General features: G+C 37.5%; 1 protein-coding gene and 1 non-coding gene across 2 annotated transcripts; both read left to right on the top strand.

Moving 5' to 3' along the window:
• The first annotated feature begins 6,405 nt into the window (after positions 1–6,405).
• On the top strand, positions 6,406–6,544 carry LOC132183501 (small nucleolar RNA Z247). Its single transcript, XR_009440463.1, has one exon. It is a non-coding gene; the product is annotated as a small nucleolar RNA Z247 (small nucleolar RNA).
• A 9,935-nt stretch (positions 6,545–16,479) lies between these two features.
• On the top strand, positions 16,480–17,258 carry LOC132183127 (uncharacterized). Its single transcript, XM_059596524.2, has one exon. It carries the CDS (start codon positions 16,659–16,661, stop codon positions 17,121–17,123), a length of 465 nt encoding a protein of 154 aa, XP_059452507.2. The 5' UTR covers positions 16,480–16,658; the 3' UTR covers positions 17,124–17,258.
• Positions 17,259–18,002: the final 744 nt, after the last annotated feature.

The raw sequence follows: 18,002 nt of genomic DNA, 5'->3' as shown, positions 1-18,002 counted from the left end.
AAATCCCAAGACAGGTTCACTCCCATCACCAAAATCGTCTCAAAAACCAAGAAAATGAACCCACTTATAGCTCTGCCTTTTCTCCCTTCACCCACATGGATTGAAATCCTATGTAACCCAGATCATTTTAAATGAAAAACTCAGGTTTTGTCACGTCAGTTAAAAATTAAAATTTAAAGTTCTTTCTTTCTAAAGTGTGTCACCATCACTAGCCTCATAGTTTTTCACCACCACTACTAGAGGTGGCCGGCCACCCTTTTAGCTGTTTGAAAGTGGATGAACCACCTCAATGGTTGTTAGAGTGGTTCGGCCACCCTAAGAAGTCAAATGAGTAGTCAACCACTCTAGAATTGGTGGAAAAAGAATGTTAAGTGTTTTTGCTGATATGATAGAATAATATAAACGTCTCATATTAGACTATTGCAAAAGTGCAATACCTAAGCACCTGATCTTAATCCAACTCATTACCCGGTCATCTCAAACCCCATGCAAGATTTATTCTCACCTAAACCCAAATCCCACTTTGCTCTTAAGCTAGCTTTTTCTCTTTTTTTCCCCTTTTGGGGTGGTGGGCATAAATCAAAATGTACTGCCTTTCCACTTTTCTCACGTTATTTTTTTTATTTATTTTTTTTTTCTGGGAAAGATTTCAATTAGTTTTGCCAAAAAGCCATTAAAAATTTTTTAGGTTGCAATTAGAATTGCAATTCCTTCGAATTTACAAGAGATTTCTAGCTTTAATTTTAGATTTCCGTTGATTTTTTTATTTTTTTTTATTTTTTCTAACTTTTAATAGTTAAATCTCATACTTCGTAGTTGAACCATCTCTTAACATAGATCTTTTTACCTAGTTATAGATAGTTTCATTTCTTCGTTACTGATTATTGGATTCTCTTGACTCATTGTACCACACGTGGCTTAAATCACATTTTATAACCCCTATATAGATACAAGTAATGAGTTTCTTTACTAGCGGTTGAACTGAAAAATTGCACCGATTGGGTAATTGTGACATTTACTTTTACATTATCCAACACCTCCTTTTTTTTTTCTTTTTTTTTTAAAAAAAAAATATATATTTGGATAACGAGGAAAAGTGTGTACATACAATTTACTAATTAGATGTGATACCACACTAATGTACGGGTAAATTCAGAAGTTCTTACATTCTAATGTGACAGTTGGCACGTCAGCTTTTTACTATAACATTTGAGAGTACGCACTTACAAATATAAAAAAGCGAGTTCATGTAATATTTTTCAATTCCAAATACTTGAAACAAATTTATGATAAATCGTAGTTTTTTTATTTTGATTATATTTTTTAACACCCTGGAGGATAATATCCAAGACTTTTTGACACTCAAAAATTGAGGAAAATAAATATAGAAGAATAAATGGATTCTGCCCAACAATATATAAAATGCGTCAAACATATAACAAATATCGAAAACAATATACTACATATCCACATTAACAAATAAACACATTATATTTTTGCTGCTTTATTAATTACTTAGGTCTGGATAATGCATGATTAACTATGGATGTACAATAAATCCGCTGGAAGGCAGCCCACCAAACATTGGTTCCCAGCAGTCTCTATGATGCAGCAGCTGCAAAAAATAGAAACTGATATGTCAGCACCAATCACAAATTGACACATGTCTATATAATTAATTTTAAAAAAATTATATTTAATTATATATATATAAATAATAATAATAATAATAAAATTGGTATTATTGGCCGCGCCGTTTCCATCTTCTACAGTAAATACTAAGAAGCAAGCTCCTCCGGCGGACGTCATGACACAGATCAAGCTTCATTTCATCATGGAACATAAACAAAATGAAATGAGAGAGAGCAAGCATATATATGTTAGCAAACTACAAAAGAATGATGGACTACGACTAGTAAGAAAACATTGGATGGGATCATGCGAGGATCTAGGAAATGAAATATTTTTCAAACCATTCATCCTTTCCAATCACCCTCTGTCCTCTGATCTAATACATTTTCACTCATCTTTATGATCAAACTATAACGAAGAAGAAACAATTTGGCGGGATTATAAACCGGGAGGAGACAAGCTAACTGGGCTTTCCCAGTCCACGTACCTCATCATCTTCAAGAACGTTATTTTGTGTTGTATTATGGTATTTCACCCCTTGACTCACGTCATTCATGGCTGATTCTGAGAGTTCTTCCAACACAAAATTCTACGTACATTAAATTATCTCATATCCCAAAAGTTTAATTTAATAATAAATAGTAAGTTTAATAATTTAACAACATCTATAATTCTCATGGCAGGAGCACATTACACCGTTCAACAACAATTTCTAAGTAGCAAATGAAATTGCAGAGACTTTATTCAATAGATATTGGATTATATTACAATGATCCAGAGCATAATAATTTTATTTCATCTGTATTAACTCATACTCTACAAGTAAATCAAATTTCCTCTTAAATTAACAATTATTTCAACTAAGGTGTCTTGAGACACATTTATGCTCTGTTTTTGGGTCGTCCGGACAGTAATGTATGCACCATTAACGAGTTAATGCTTAGCCCCGTCGCTTGGACCTCCCTCAGCTGGGTTTGAATCCGAAAGTTCCCTTCTGTTTAATATTGGATCAGAATTCTTAATTCCCAGAGGGCCATGAACTTCACTAATATAATAACCTGTCACTCCATGGCTTCCAGCGGGATTCATTATGGCATGGTGGCAATGAGTTTGAGCATGCAGAGAGCGGGCTTGTATGGTAGAAGATAGAAAAAAGATGCTCACCAAAATAGCAAGGACAAGGAAATGACGAGCTTGGAGTTCTCCAGCCATAAAGTAATGTAGCAGGGAATTAAGTTTTCTCTTTAGTTTGTAGAGAAATTGGGATGTGAAATTGGGTGGTAAAGTTTGGTATTTATAGTGATCAGAGATGGTGATAAGGTTGTGGAAATGGTGGAAAAATGCATGCCCTGTTCAAACACGCATGAGAATGGTGAGTATGTTACGAAGCATGCAAGGAAACTCAAAGAGAGAGAGGTTCAAGTGTTGGGGGTGGAATCTTGGGTGACAAGCTTGAGGCTTATCTCAAATCAGTGAGAAACCAAGACCAGCTTATAAGTTGAATTTAGATTCCGGTCCAAAATGCTGTCTCACCAAATTCTTCTCTATTCGCTAGGGTTTGATGTTGTTTGACCAAATTCTTCTCTACTTGCTAGGGTTTGATGATAGAATTTTTAAGTTTTCCAAGTGCTTCCCTTCTGTGTTGGCTAATATCCGGTCTAACTGTCTAAGTGCTTCCCTTCAAAGCTTAAGACTACCGGAACAAGATTTTTGGTAAAGAGTACTGATGTTAATTTTCATATTCATTTATCATACTTATTGAATATTAATTAACGTGGCGTTAGTCTTTGATTAAACAAATGTAAATTTGCCACAGTTTTTTGGGGTCAAGTCTAGATTTTGGAACTTAAGAAATGGAAGTTTATGCAAATTAGGACTGAAGTTGGTCTTTTCATAATCTAATTGAGTGGTAGAAGTTCTTTTAGCATTATTTACTTTTGCTGTTTTGCAAATAAAAACACTTAAATGCCTCTTTCTTTGTAATTTTCCAAAAAAAAAACAAATTAATAAATTTGGAAAGAGACTTCAAATTTCTACGGTGTTGTGGTCCAAATACATCTTTTTGTGCTCTCCAATGAGATATTGACACCTCAACTTAATTAGTACAACTTAAGAAAATAAAACAAATCCACCAGATCACATTCATATATGTGATGTGAGATTTTTTTAATTTTTAATAAATTTGGATGTGATCTCGTGTGTTTGTTTTATTTTTTTAAGTTGAGATGTCAATATCTCATTGGAGGGTACAAAAAGATAGGTTTGTGCCACAGCCCCATATAAGTTATTCGAGAGTTATCAAGTTACTTATATTTGACGAATATTTTTTTGTTTTCACTTTTTGAGAAGACAAAAATACTCTTTTAAAAATTCTATTGTGACTATCCGTCAAATCCCTAATCCGGGTGTTTGCAAATCCTGGAAGTCTCTCATCAGTCACAAAGCCTTGGCTTTATCGATTCCCATCTCAGTGAATCCATTCGAAACCCACATGATCCTTAATTCGACTTTGGAACCCGTCAATTAGAAAAGTCGTGAGTCTTCCAAAACATTATTCTTTGCCACCATCTCTTATGAACATTGACAATTGTTATTTGTGACCCACGACCAATGTGTTTTTTATTTTTTATTTTTATAATGTTTTTCATTGACCCTTAATTACTAAGGGTACCAAAGAACTTATTTAACCTTAAAATAAAATATTAACGCTCGTCTTGAAAGGGAAATATATATCCTTCTCCAATCAAAACAAGTCAAATGTGTAGCTGACTTGAATTAGACTTTAATGGTAAAGTAGTAGTCAATCTTACAGCGGCACAATCACCTAGTAGGGGTAACCTTCTCATGTTAAAGACTATATATATATATATATATATTGCTTTATTCATATATATATATATTTATCTTTTTTGGATTGAAAAATCCAACAATACTTTTTCTTGAAAATATGCAAAATGGTTCTCCTGCGGCCCATTTCCTAACTGGGCTTTCCCAGTCCACGTACCGCATCATCATCAAGAACGTTATTCTGTGTTGTATTATGGTATTTTACCCCTTGACTCACGTCATTCATGGCTGATTCTGAAAATTCTTCCACCACCAACTTAAATTCTTCTTCACAAAAAGTAAATTCTCATGGCACGACCACATTACTCCATTCAACAACAATTTGTATGTAGCAAATGCAATTACAAAGACTTTATTCAAGAGATGTTGGATTAAATTACAATGACCCAGAACATAATAATTTATTTCACCTTGTATTAATTCATACTGGTCTACAAGTAATTCAAATTTCCTCCTAAACAAACAATTATTTCAACTAAGGTGCATTGAGACACATTTGATGCTCTGTTTTTGGGTCGTCCGGACGGTAATGTATGCACCATTAACGAGTTACTGACTATCCCCGGGGCTTGGACCTGAATTTGCAAGATCTCTTCTGGGTAAAATTGGCTCATAATTGTTAGTTCCCCAGTGGCCAAGAACTTCAGTAATATAATAACCCGTTACTCCATCTCCATGGCTTCCAGAGGGCTTCACTATGGCATGGTGGTGATGAGTTTGAGCATGCAAAGTGCGGGCTTGTATGGTAGAGAATAGCAAAAAGAAGCTTAAGAAAATAACAAGGACAAGGAAATGGCGAGCTTGGAGTTCTCTGGCCATGGAGTAATGTAGCAAGAAAGTTTCTCTTTAGTTTGTAGAGAAATTGGGATGTGAAATTGGGATGTAAAGCTTGGTATTTATAGTGATCAGAGATGGTGATAAGCTTGTGGAAATGGTGGAAAATGTTAGGAAATTAGGTGCCACTATTAAGACACTAGAAGATATTGTGCCACAATCCTCTCCTACACTCAAGACCACACCTTTCAAGGAGAACCCAACAAGGAAACATACAGCTGGAAGGAAATATCCAGCTCCAATTATTGCGCCAGAAGCTTCTAGTAATCATACAAGGAAACACACACAGCTGGAGATTCATGAGTTATAGCCACTAGTCAAATATACCTTCATAAGGAAAACATTAAAGACAAAACGCTCCAGCAATTAACATGACGCTCCTGTCATAAATTAGATTTTCAATCAGTAGAAATTTCCTTGTAAAAGTGTCTCTCGTGCTTGTATATAATGTACCACATACAGTGGCTGTAGATCAATAAAGTGAGAAGATTATCTCCAAAAGAATTGTTTGTCATTACATGGTATCAGAGCCCTTCTAGGACTCACGTCATTTTTTTTCTAATCCTCAAAATGTCTTCCTCCACCAATTCCACCAACGTCACTCCCTCTGTTACCCTTTCCCCTGCCTCTCTGTTTAACAATCTTCCGCATCGTGTCACTGCCCAACTTACTCGTGAAAATTATATCACGTGGCAATGGCAGATGGTAACTTACCTCAAAGCCCAAAATGTCTATGGTTTTGTCGAAGGCACCATCCCTTCACCCACACAAACAATTCCTAACCCCACCCCATCTACGAATTCCCCTGATACAATTGCCAACCCAGATTTTCTCACTTGGCTCCAGCAAGATCAAATGGTCCTAAGTACCATCTTGTCCACCCTCACTGAGAGTATTATCTCTCAAGTTATTGGTTATTCCACTTCAAGTGAAGTCTGGCATGCTCTTGAACGCATGTACTCTTCCCATTCACGGGCTCGGATCATGCAAGTTCACTATCAACTTGCTACACTCAAGAAAGGAGGCTCCTCCATTTCTGAATTTTTTCAGAAATTCAAAACTCTTGCTGATACTCTAGCTTCTGCTGGCCAGCCACTCAATGATTTTGAGATGGTTTCATTTTTACTTGCTGGTTTGGGCACTGAGTTTGACTCGTTTGTAACCTCTGTTACCACCCGTGTGGACCCCATGTCCATTGAAGACTTATATGCGCACCTTTTGACTCATGAAATGCGCCTAGAGCACAACTCCAGTGCTGTTGAATCTGTTTTTCCCTCAGCAAACGTGGCTACAGCACGTCCTTTGACCCATAAAAATAAGGGTGCATACCGTGGGCCATCCCCACCCTTTCGCCAGCATTCCACTCACAGATCCCATGGTTTCCGTGGGAGAGGCCGTGGCAGAGGGCCATCACACACATCAACTGGTCCCAATTCTCGACCAGTCTGCCAAGTTTGCAACAAACCTGGCCATACTGCCCTTAGTTGTTACCACAGGTTTGATTATTCTTTTCAAAAGGATAACTCACCTAACATGCAAGCTTTTTCTGCAGCATCCTCTCAGAACAACAATGATATCAACTGGTATCCAGACACCGGGGCTACCAACCATGTCACATCGGAGCATGAAAATCTCAACCTTTATTCTGATAGCTACACCGGCACAGATCAATTGCATGTAGGCAATGGGCAAGGTCTAACTATAAGCAACACTGGTTCTTCCAAATTAATCTATCCTAATGCTTCATTTTTATTGACCAATCTTCTTCATGTCCCACAGATTAAAAAGAACCTTTTGTCAGCTTCTCAGTTCACTCGTGATAATAATGTCTATTTTGAATTTCACCCCTCTTTCTTTTGTGTTAAGGATTCACTCACGGGCAACACTCTGCTTCGCGGCCAGAGTAAAGATGGCCTCTACACGTTCCCCTCATGTCCTCCTCCACCTCGGTTAGCCTTCTTGGGTGAACGTGCTTCCATGGACCGCTGGCATTGTCGTCTAGGTCATCCCTCCCTCCGTATTGTTAGTCAAGTCGTTCGCGCTCATCACCTTGCAATTCTCAAGAATAAAGTCTCTGGTCTATGTGCTGCATGTCGAATGGGCAAAAGCCATGAGCTACCATTTCATCTTTCTCCATCTGTTTCAAATTATCCCTTGGATTTAATCTTTACCGATGTATGGGGACCTTCCCCTTATTATCCTAATAATGGCAATCGGTATTATGTGTGTTTTATTGATGATTACAGTAAATTTGTGTGGTTGTTTCCTATTGCCGCTAAATCTGCTGTTACTTCTATATTCTTACAGTTCCAAACACATGTAGAAAAAATTTTTGAGCGTAAAATCAAAGCCATCCAATCAGACTGGGGTGGAGAATTTCGAGCTCTCAATCCCATTTTATCACGCCAAGGGATCTCTCATAGGATCTCTTGTCCTCACACTCATCAACAACAAGGTTCCGTGGAAAGAAAACACAGACACCTTGTCGAAACGGGTCTCTCCTTACTCGCAGCCGCTTCCATGCCACTCAAATTCTGGGATGACGCCTTCCTCATTGCAGCCTTTTTAATTAATCGTCTCCCTTCCTCAGTTACCCACAACAAATCGCCATTTGAATTACTATTCCACAAGGCTCCTGACTATAATTTCTTAAAGGTTTTTGGGTGTGCATGTTGGCCTCATTTGCGCCCTTACAACCAACACAAACTTGCCTTCCGATCTCAACTTTGTGTTTTTCTCGGGTATAGTTTTCAACATAAAGGTTACAGGTGTCTCCATGTTCCTTCAGGCCGCATTTATGTGTCCCATAATGTTATTTTTGATGAAAATTCTTTTCCTTTTCATACTAACTCTGTGATTGCAGCTTCTCCCAAGACTAATTCTGTGCCATTACCTTCCAACCTCACGGTACTACCAACTCCACTTGTCACAGATCTTCCATCTCCACAATCCTCTCCTCATGCACCTCAAGTTACACCTGGCTCACTACACTCTCCCTGCTCATCAAATTCAGAACCTGTTGCGTCACCTAATGCCCATGTGCTGCCGGTTCCCCATGTGCCTACTACTGCATCTAATTCCACTACTATGCCAGGTGCTGCTCACTCCATGCAAACAAGGTCCAAGAATCAAATCCATAAGCCACGTGCATTCACAGATGGGACCATTCCCTATCCTCCACCAAAGGCACTTCTCACCGCGATTGATGCTTCCTATGAGGAACCTACCTCATTCACAATTGCACACAAATCCCTGCACTGAAGGGAAGCCATGACATCTGAATTTAATGCTCTCCTTCAAAATGGGACATGGACGCTTGTTCCTCGAGAGCCCCACATGAACCTTGTTGGGTGCAAATGGATCTATAAAATCAAGCGAAAATCTGATGGCACTATCGATCGCCACAAAGCTCGACTAGTCGCCAAAGGATTTCACCAACAACCTAGGATTGATTATGATGATACTTTCAGTCCAGTGGTTAAACCCACAACCATTCGGACTGTCCTTTCTATTGCTGTCTCATCCAATTGGTATATAAAACAATTGGATGTAACAAATGCTTTTCTCCATGGATTTTTGCAGGAAGATGTATACATGGTTCAACCACAAGGATTTGTTCATCCCACTCTTCCAGATCACGTTTGTCACCTCAAAAAATCCCTCTATGGTCTTAAACAGGCTCCGCGAGCATGGTTCTCACGCCTTAGCTCTCGCCTACAGGAACTTGGTTTTGTGAGTTCACGGGCAGATACTTCGTTATTTCTTTTTGGTACCGGTGCTACCACTATTTTCATTCTCATCTACGTGGATGATATAATCATTACAGGTCCAAATACAGAACTCATAGCCCGTCTTATTGCTAAGCTCCAAGGTGATTTCCCAATCAAGGACCTGGGCACTCTTAATTACTTCTTAGGTGTGGAAGTAACCCCTGATGCACGTGGACTTTTTCTCTCTCAACGAAGGTACATTTTGGACCTCCTCAAGAAATCTAATATGCTATCTGCTAAGACAGTGACATCCCCTATGTCTTCTTCCAAGACATTGTCCCGCTTTGATGGCGAAGCATTTGAAGATCCCTCGTTATATCGAAGTATTGCTGGTTCCTTACAATATCTCTCACTCACTCGCCCAGACATCTCTTTTGCCGTCAATAAAGTTTGTCAATTTCTCCAATGGCCAACAATCCCACATTGGACTGCTATAAAGCGAATATTGAGGTATTTGAAACATACTTTGTTCTATGGGTTACTCATTCGCAAAAACTCAGTCTCACAATTACATGCTTACTCCGATGCCGATTGGGCTGGCTGCCCCGATGATCGCCGTTCTACTGGTGGCTATTGCATTTTTCTTGGGAGTAATCTTATATCTTGGAGCTCTCGTAAACAAGCCACTGTCTCACGCTCAAGCACCGAAGCCGAATACCGCTCACTTGCCAATACAACGGCTGAAATTCAGTGGCTCCAGTCCCTTCTCAAAGAACTTGGTATATTCCTATCTGCACCTCCCATCCTATGGTGTGACAATCTTGGCGCCACCTACCTAACAGCCAATCCCATGTTTCACGCCCGTACCAAACATATCGAAATAGATTTTCATTTCGTTCGTGATAAGGTTGCAGCAAAATCCTTGATGGTCCGATTTATTTCCACAAAAGATCAAAAAGCCGATATCTTTACCAAACCTTTGGTCTCTACCCGCTTTGATGTTCTCCGTAGCAATCTCAGCATCACTGAAATTCCGCTTCAATTGAGGGGGCATATTAAGACACTAGAAGATATTGTGCCACAATCCTCTCCTACACTCAAGACCACACCTGTCAAGGAGAACCCAACAAGGAAACATACAGCTGGAAGGAAATATCCAGCTCCAGTTATTGCGCCAGAAGCTTCTAGTAATCATACAAGGAAACACACACAGCTGGAGATTTATGAGTTATAGCCACTAGTCAAATATACCTTCATAAGGAAAACATTAAAGACAAAACGCTCCAGCAATTAACATGACGCTCCTGTCATAAATTAGATTTTCAATCAGTAGAAATTTCCTTGTAAAAGTGTCTCTCGTGCTTGTATATAATGTACCACATACACTGGCTGTAGATCAATAAAGTGAGAAGATTATCTCCAAAAGAATTGTTTGTCATTACAGCCACTAATTCCTCTTCAGGATCTTGGGATCCAATCTGTTAAGAAGACAACAACACACAAGTACGGTAAATAGTATTTTTACCAAAGATACAGCTTGGTACGTTCCCAGGTAAGATTGGAGGAGTCACACCGGTCTCACTTAAAATCCAATCTTTCCTAGACATAACATACACGTGTATTTTTGATTAGTACTATAAACACGCACAAACATACACAAGACAAGAAATTTATACGTGGTTCGGCCAATACTGCCTACATCCACCAAATTGCAGAGATTTCACTACTTTGGTAGAAAATAACGGGGAGACTTTACAAGAGATATTTCAGAGAGAGATTGCACACAACTCTTCTATGTTGTGATCTGCAATTCTTATATGCCTAACACTAGACTTATCTCTCTATACCTTTTTCTCTCAACCTTTCCTTCTTTTTCTCTCTCTATACTTTTCTTGTCTTAGCACACTTGAAACATTGAAGCTTGATGCTCCTTATATAGGTGTAGAAGGGTTGGTGAGAATGGTTGGTGCAACAACTATGCACTATTCCTCCGATGGCTTGGTTGGTGCAACAACCTTTCACTATTGCTTTGATGGCTTGGTTGGTGCAACAACCTTTCACTATTGCTTTTATGGCTTGGTTGGTGAACTCCACCAACCATTTGACCCATGTGAGATTCATGGCTTGATTAATTCAAGGCAATTTCCAACAGAAAAATGCATGACCTGTTCAAACACACACAAGAATAGTGACTATGTTGCGAAGCATACACGAAAACTCAAAGAGAGAGAGAGAGAGAGAGAGAGAGGGGTTGAACAATTGGGGTGGAATCTTGAGGCTAATATGGAGATGAGAAACCAATACCAGCTTAGTTGAAATTAAGATTCCTGTTCAAAGTGCTTCTTTGACCAAATTTTTCTCTATTCCTATGTTTTAATGTCAGCATTTTTGAGTTTCCTAAGTGAGAAACCATGTGTTGGCTCCAAACCCCCCAACTCCCCTCTCATTTCCTGCCAGATTCTGAATTCAGGCAGAAAATTTCAGGACATCCCCATTCTAGATAAATATGTTTTGAAACTGTTTGCAGAGCTTCATATGCTGATGAATGGTTTTGACCATTCTTCCATGGAGGATGCTTGAACTGACACTGCTCCCCAATTTAGAGTGTAATTTTTGCCTTCCTATCCTATGACGAGATGAGTAATGCTACTTTTTACATTCATTTCACAGTAGTTAATATTGCATGTTTTAAGTTTTTTTTTTTTTTTTTTTTTTTAAATGACTGATATAATAAGTCACGTCATTTGGTGTAAAATAGATGTGAACATTACTTCTTCCTTAAGAAAGCATTGAAAAAGAAAGTAAAGCAAAAAAACTATATATGCCAATTGACCACTTATTTTGGACTACAATTTTGTTTTAGATAACCATATTTTCCCTTCAAAACTTAAGACTTATACAAGTAAGCATTTTGGTTAGATTTTCCACATTTTTTTGTTGTCAAGTGTAGATTTTGAATTTAAGAAATTGAAGTTTGTGCAAATTCGGACCGGAGCTGGTCTTTTATGACCAGCAAAATGAGTGGCAGATTTTTACCATGACCCTATCATATGTATAAAAGTAAAATTATTTCCTTAGATTAAAAATATAAACCCTTTTCCTAACTATGGAGAGATCCCCTCCATGGTCTTTTTTTTTTTTCAAAAAAAATAAAATAAAAATTCGAACACAAGGGTATTATTATCATTTTGGGTTACATGTATTGCATCTGACCAATTTTTCATCTGATTTAACAAAATACCGCAATGGAGGAAGTTAAGTGAAAGGCTAAATTACAAATTGAGAGTCTCCAAGAGGTACCTCAATTGGTTAGGATCATGCCTAATAAAGCGGAGGTCACTAGTTCGAATCCACATCCCTCCTCTTGTGCGGACATGTCAAAAAAAAAAAAAAATACAAATTGAGGGTAAATTTGAGAAGATAAATAAATAAATAAATATAGTTTTCCCCCAAAATTTGAAAGAGCATATACATCTTTTTGTGGTCCAAATACATCTTTTTGTGCTCTCCAATGAGATATTGACACCTCAACTTAATTAGTATAACTTAAGAAAATAAAACAAATCCACCAAATCACATTCATATATGTGATGTGAGATTTTTTAATTTTTAGTAAATTTGGATGTGATCTTGTGTGTTTGTTTTATTTTTTAAAGTTGAAATGTCAATATCTCATTGGAGGGTACAAAAAGATAGGTTTGTACCACAGCCCCATATAAGTTATTCGAGAGTTATCAAGTTAATTATATTTGACGAATATTTTTTTGTTTTCACTTTTTGAGAAGACAAAAATACTCCTTTAAAAATTCTATTGTGACTATCTGTCAAATCCCTAATCCGGGTGTTTACAAATCCTGAAAGTCTCTCATCAGTCACAAAGCCTTGGCTTTATCGATTCCCATCTCGGTCAATCCATTCGAAACCCACATGATCCTTAATTCGACTTTGGAACCCGTCAATTAGAAAAGTCATGAGTCTTCCAAAACATTATTCTTTGCCACCATCTGTCATGAACATTGACAATTGTTATTTGTGACCCACGACCAATGTGTTTTTTATTTTTTATTTTTATAATGTTTTTCATTGACCCTTAATTACTAAGGGTACCAAAGAACTTATTTAACCTTAAAATAAAATATTAACGCTCGTCTTGAAAGGGAAATATATATCCTTCTCCAATCAAAACAAGTCAAATGTGTAGCTGACTTGAATTAGACTTTAATGGTAAAGTAGTAGTCAATCTTACAGCGGCACAATCACCTAGTAGGGGTAACCTTCTCATGTTAAAGACTATATATATATATATATATTGCTTTATTCATATATATATATATTTATCTTTTTTGGATTGAAAAATCCAACAATACTTTTTCTTGAAAATATGCAAAATGGTTCTCCTGCGGCCCATTTCCTAACTGGGCTTTCCCAGTCCACGTACCGCATCATCATCAAGAACGTTATTCTGTGTTGTATTATGGTATTTTACCCCTTGACTCACGTCATTCATGGCTGATTCTGAAAATTCTTCCACCACCAACTTAAATTCTTCTTCACAAAAAGTAAATTCTCATGGCACGACCACATTACTCCATTCAACAACAATTTGTATGTAGCAAATGCAATTACAAAGACTTTATTCAAGAGATGTTGGATTAAATTACAATGACCCAGAACATAATAATTTATTTCACCCTGTATTAATTCATACTGGTCTACAAGTAATTCAAATTTCCTCCTAAACAAACAATTATTTCAACTAAGGTGCATTGAGACACATTTGATGCTCTGTTTTTGGGTCGTCCGGACGGTAATGTATGCACCATTAACGAGTTAATGATTATCCCCGGGGCTTGGACCTGAAAGATCTCTTCTGGGTAAGATTGTATCATAATTGTTAGTTCCCCAGTTGCCAAGAACTTCAGTAATATAATAACCCGTTACTCCATCTCCATGGCTTCCAGAGGGCTTCATTATGGCATGGTGGTGAGGAGTTTGAGCATGCAAAGTGCGGGCTTGTATGGTAGAGGATAGCAAAAAGAAGCTTAAGAAAATAACAAGGACAAGGAAATGGCGAACTTGGAGTTCTCTGGCCATGAAGTAATGTAGCAAGAAAGTTTCTCTTTAGTTTGTAGAGAAATTGGGATGTGAAATTGGGATGTAAAGCTTGGTATTTATAGTGATCAGAGATGGTGATAAGCTTGTGGAAATGGTGGAAAAATGCATGACCTGTTCAAACACACACGAGAATAGTGACTATGTTGCGAAGCATGCACGAAAACTCAAAGAGAGAGAGAGAGAGAGGGGTTGAACAATTGGGGTGGAATCTTGAGGCTAATATGGAGATGAGAAACCAATACCAGCTTAGTTGAAATTAAGATTCCTGTTCAAAGTGCTTCTTTGACCAAATTTTTCTCTATTCCTATGTTTTAATGTCAGCATTTTTGAGTTTCCTAAGTGAGAAACCATGTGTTGGCAAACCCCCCAACTCCCCTCTCATTTCTTGCCAGATTCTGAATTCAGGCAGAAAATTTCAGGACATCCCCATTCTAGATAAATATGTTTTGAAACTGTTTGCAGAGCTTCATATGCTGATGAATGGTTTTGACCATTCTTCCATGGAGGATGCTTGAACTGACACTGCTCCCCAATTTAGAGTGTGATTTTTGCCTTCCTATCCTATGACGAGATGAGTAATGCTACTTTTTACATTCATTTCACAATAGTTAATATTGCATGTTTTAAGTTTTTTTTTTTTTTTTTTTTTTAAATGACTGATATAATAAGTCACGTCATTTGGTATAAAATAGATGTGAACATTACTTCTTCCTTAAGAAAGCATTGAAAAAGAAAGTAAAGCAAAAAAACTATATATGCCAATTGACCACTTATTTTGGACTACAATTTTGTTTTAGATAACCATATTTTCCCTTCAAAACTTAAGACTTATACAAGTAAGCATTTTGGTTAGATTTTCCACATTTTTTTGTTGTCAAGTGTAGATTTTGAATTTAAGAAATTGAAGTTTGTGCAAATTCGGACCGGAGCTGGTCTTTTATGACCAGCAAAATGAGTGGCAGATTTTTACCATGACCCTATCATATGTATAAAAGTAAAATTATTTCCTTAGATTAAAAATATAAACCCTTTTCCTAACTATGGAGAGATCCCCTCCATGGTCTTTTTTTTTTTTCAAAAAAAATAAAATAAAAATTCGAACACAAGGGTATTATTATCATTTTGGGTTACATGTATTGCATCTGACCAATTTTTCATCAGATTTAACAAAATACCCCAATGGAGGAAGTTAAGTGAAAGGCTGAATTACAAATTGAGAGTCTCCAAGAGATGCTTCAATTAGTAAGGATTATGCCTAATAAAGCGGAGGTCTCTAGTTCGAATCCACATCCCTCCTCTTGTGCGGACATGTAAAAAAAAAAAAAATACAAATTGAGGGTAAATTTGAGAAAATAAATAAATAAATAAATATAGTTTTCCCCAAAAATTTGAAAGAGCATATATTCCATAAAAGATTATCATTTTAAATGGACAATTAAGACTCGTCAGGCCCAATGTATCAAACAGAGCCAATCAGGAAGAAGACAGCTTCAACCATAATTCTAGTAATAACTCCTTCTAACACCAATAAATTGTACTTTTTACTATAGTTAGAGAAATATTACATGAATTAATTCTTTTCAGGTGTAGGAATCTGCAAAGTCCATTATTATTATTATTATTATTATTATTTAAACAATATAAAAGTGGATCGGCAATACCAGATCTACCATCACTCCTCAATTAAAGTATGTGATTAGCCAACACCGACTATTAGATTCTCTGATCTTCCAAAGCCATGGATCCCACCACATTGCAACTATTTTATTACTAAAATATTCCCTTCCAATGGCATAAGAAGCTTTAACGGTGATATCAGATTCACCAGCAGAGTGTAAAGAATTCACGACCGCACTGGATCTTTACTTCCAGTTTCGACCGTTAATGACAATAGCGAAGAGAAACGTGCTACCCGGTATGACAGATGGATTATTAACAACTAACAGCTATTTCTATGAACACCAAGTGAATTCCCATGAAAATTATTAATTAATATTAAATAACCTTTAATCTTAATCTTACATTCAAAGGGTTAAATATGATCATCTATGTCTATTGCGACGACTTATAATTAGTAAAATGATTAAGAGTATATGATTAACAACTTATAATAATTGTTTTTTTTTTAGTATATATATCTAATAACACCGATATAAAACATGTAAATCTCAAGGTACAATTACAAATCATGATACAAAAGGAAAAGAAAGGAAATGAGCTGTTGCAAACTTGCATTAAGTATAAACAACTTAATTAATAATAAAAATAAAAAACCATTATTAGAGAGAACCCCAAAAAAAAAACAATAAAGAATTAATACAAACTCCTATAAATGACCTCCCTTAATTCCCGGCGATGCTAACCCACTCAGAGGCAGCGAGGCTTCCGTTACGTCTCCTTATTTCTCCCCCAAAGAGACAAAGAGAGAGCGAGAGCGAGAGCGAGAGAGGGAGAGAATTAGGGTAAGGGTTCCCAGAAACTCTCTCTCTCTTTCTCTCATTTCTCTTTCTCCGTCGCAAAATGTCGTCGGGCCAAACGCCGGAAATCTCCCCACGCGATAACGACGACGCGCAGGAGCTCTTCTTCGCGAACAGAGGCTGCTGCCTATGTGTTCCGTGCTTGGGCTCCGGGCGAGGCTCCACCGTCGGATCGGTGTGGTGGGAGCGGATTCGGACGGCGGAGAGCGAGGACCGGTGGTGGACCCGGGGGTGGAAGAGGCTCCGGGATTGGTCGGAGCTCGTGGCAGGTCCGAAATGGAAGACCTTCATCCGCAGGTTCAACAAGAACAATAACAACAACTATAGGCAGGTGAAATTCCACTACGACCCTCTGAGTTACGCCTTGAACTTCGACGAGGGCCCGGGGCAGAACGATCATTTCGACGACGACTTTCTCGGCCGAGACTTCTCGTGTCGGTACGCCGCGATCCCGGCCTCGGCCAAGTCGTCGATGGATTTGGGGAGGGAAGGGCCGGCCTTCACGTGACGCGTACGTGACGTAAGAGAACGAGCGGGCGGTTTTTTCGAAATTGTCGGCGGTTTGGTTCGCTGCGCCGCGCGTAGAGAGCGCAGTACCGATTTTGGTGGAGAAACTCGTGGTGGTTGGCTGGTTGACTTTTTTTTTTTTAATCTAATTTATGGCACGCTGGCGTAGATAACACGTGGCGCGCGCTAGATTTTTTTTTTTGTTTTGTATTGCGAAATGTAATAATGTATTTATTTTTATTTTATTTTATTTTTTCTGTTCAGAATAATCTATATACTGTGTGGTAAAGAAATTGAAAAGGAGTTGCGGTTGTATATGATTATGAATTATTCAAAGAGTAGTGTGTTTTTTTTTTTTGGTATTATGAATTACCTTTTCTGTTTATGGTTTTTGTCTTCTATTCAACATGGGGAAGAGGAGAAAGAGAAGAATTACAAAAATATAAAAGGCAAAGGAGACAGTGTCATCTTTATAATAGTTAAGTATGAATCAAATAAATGACATGACTCAAAAACAAATGGTTTTCGAACCCTGCTGATAAATGGCATAACCGTATCAAGACTCTTCAAGCTTATTATATGACCTGACTCATCTGTCAAAAAAAATGGTTTTCGGACCAGCGCGTGATGAAAAATAGTGTAATCGTATCAAGACCCTTCAAGCTTATTATTTGCACCGAATCATTACTATGAAATTAGCATGTTTTTTAAGGACAAATGTGGTTTAGAGCCATGTCATGTTGGGAGTTGTACTTGCACTTCTAATTCTTATGAATTTGCAATTCTTTAAATTTCATACTATTCTTTTTAAATAAATAAATGATCAAGATTATGCTGTACCATTAATCTTATAAAAAAAAAATTCGGACTCTTTGTTTTT

The sequence above is a fragment of the Corylus avellana genome, chromosome 5, assembly GCF_965113065.1.
Source record: "Corylus avellana chromosome 5, dhCorAvel1.hap1.2, whole genome shotgun sequence".
Taxonomy (NCBI): Eukaryota; Viridiplantae; Streptophyta; class Magnoliopsida; order Fagales; family Betulaceae; genus Corylus; species Corylus avellana.
Note: the sequence above shows the minus strand (reverse complement) of the source record. Positions and strands in the feature narration are given on the sequence as shown.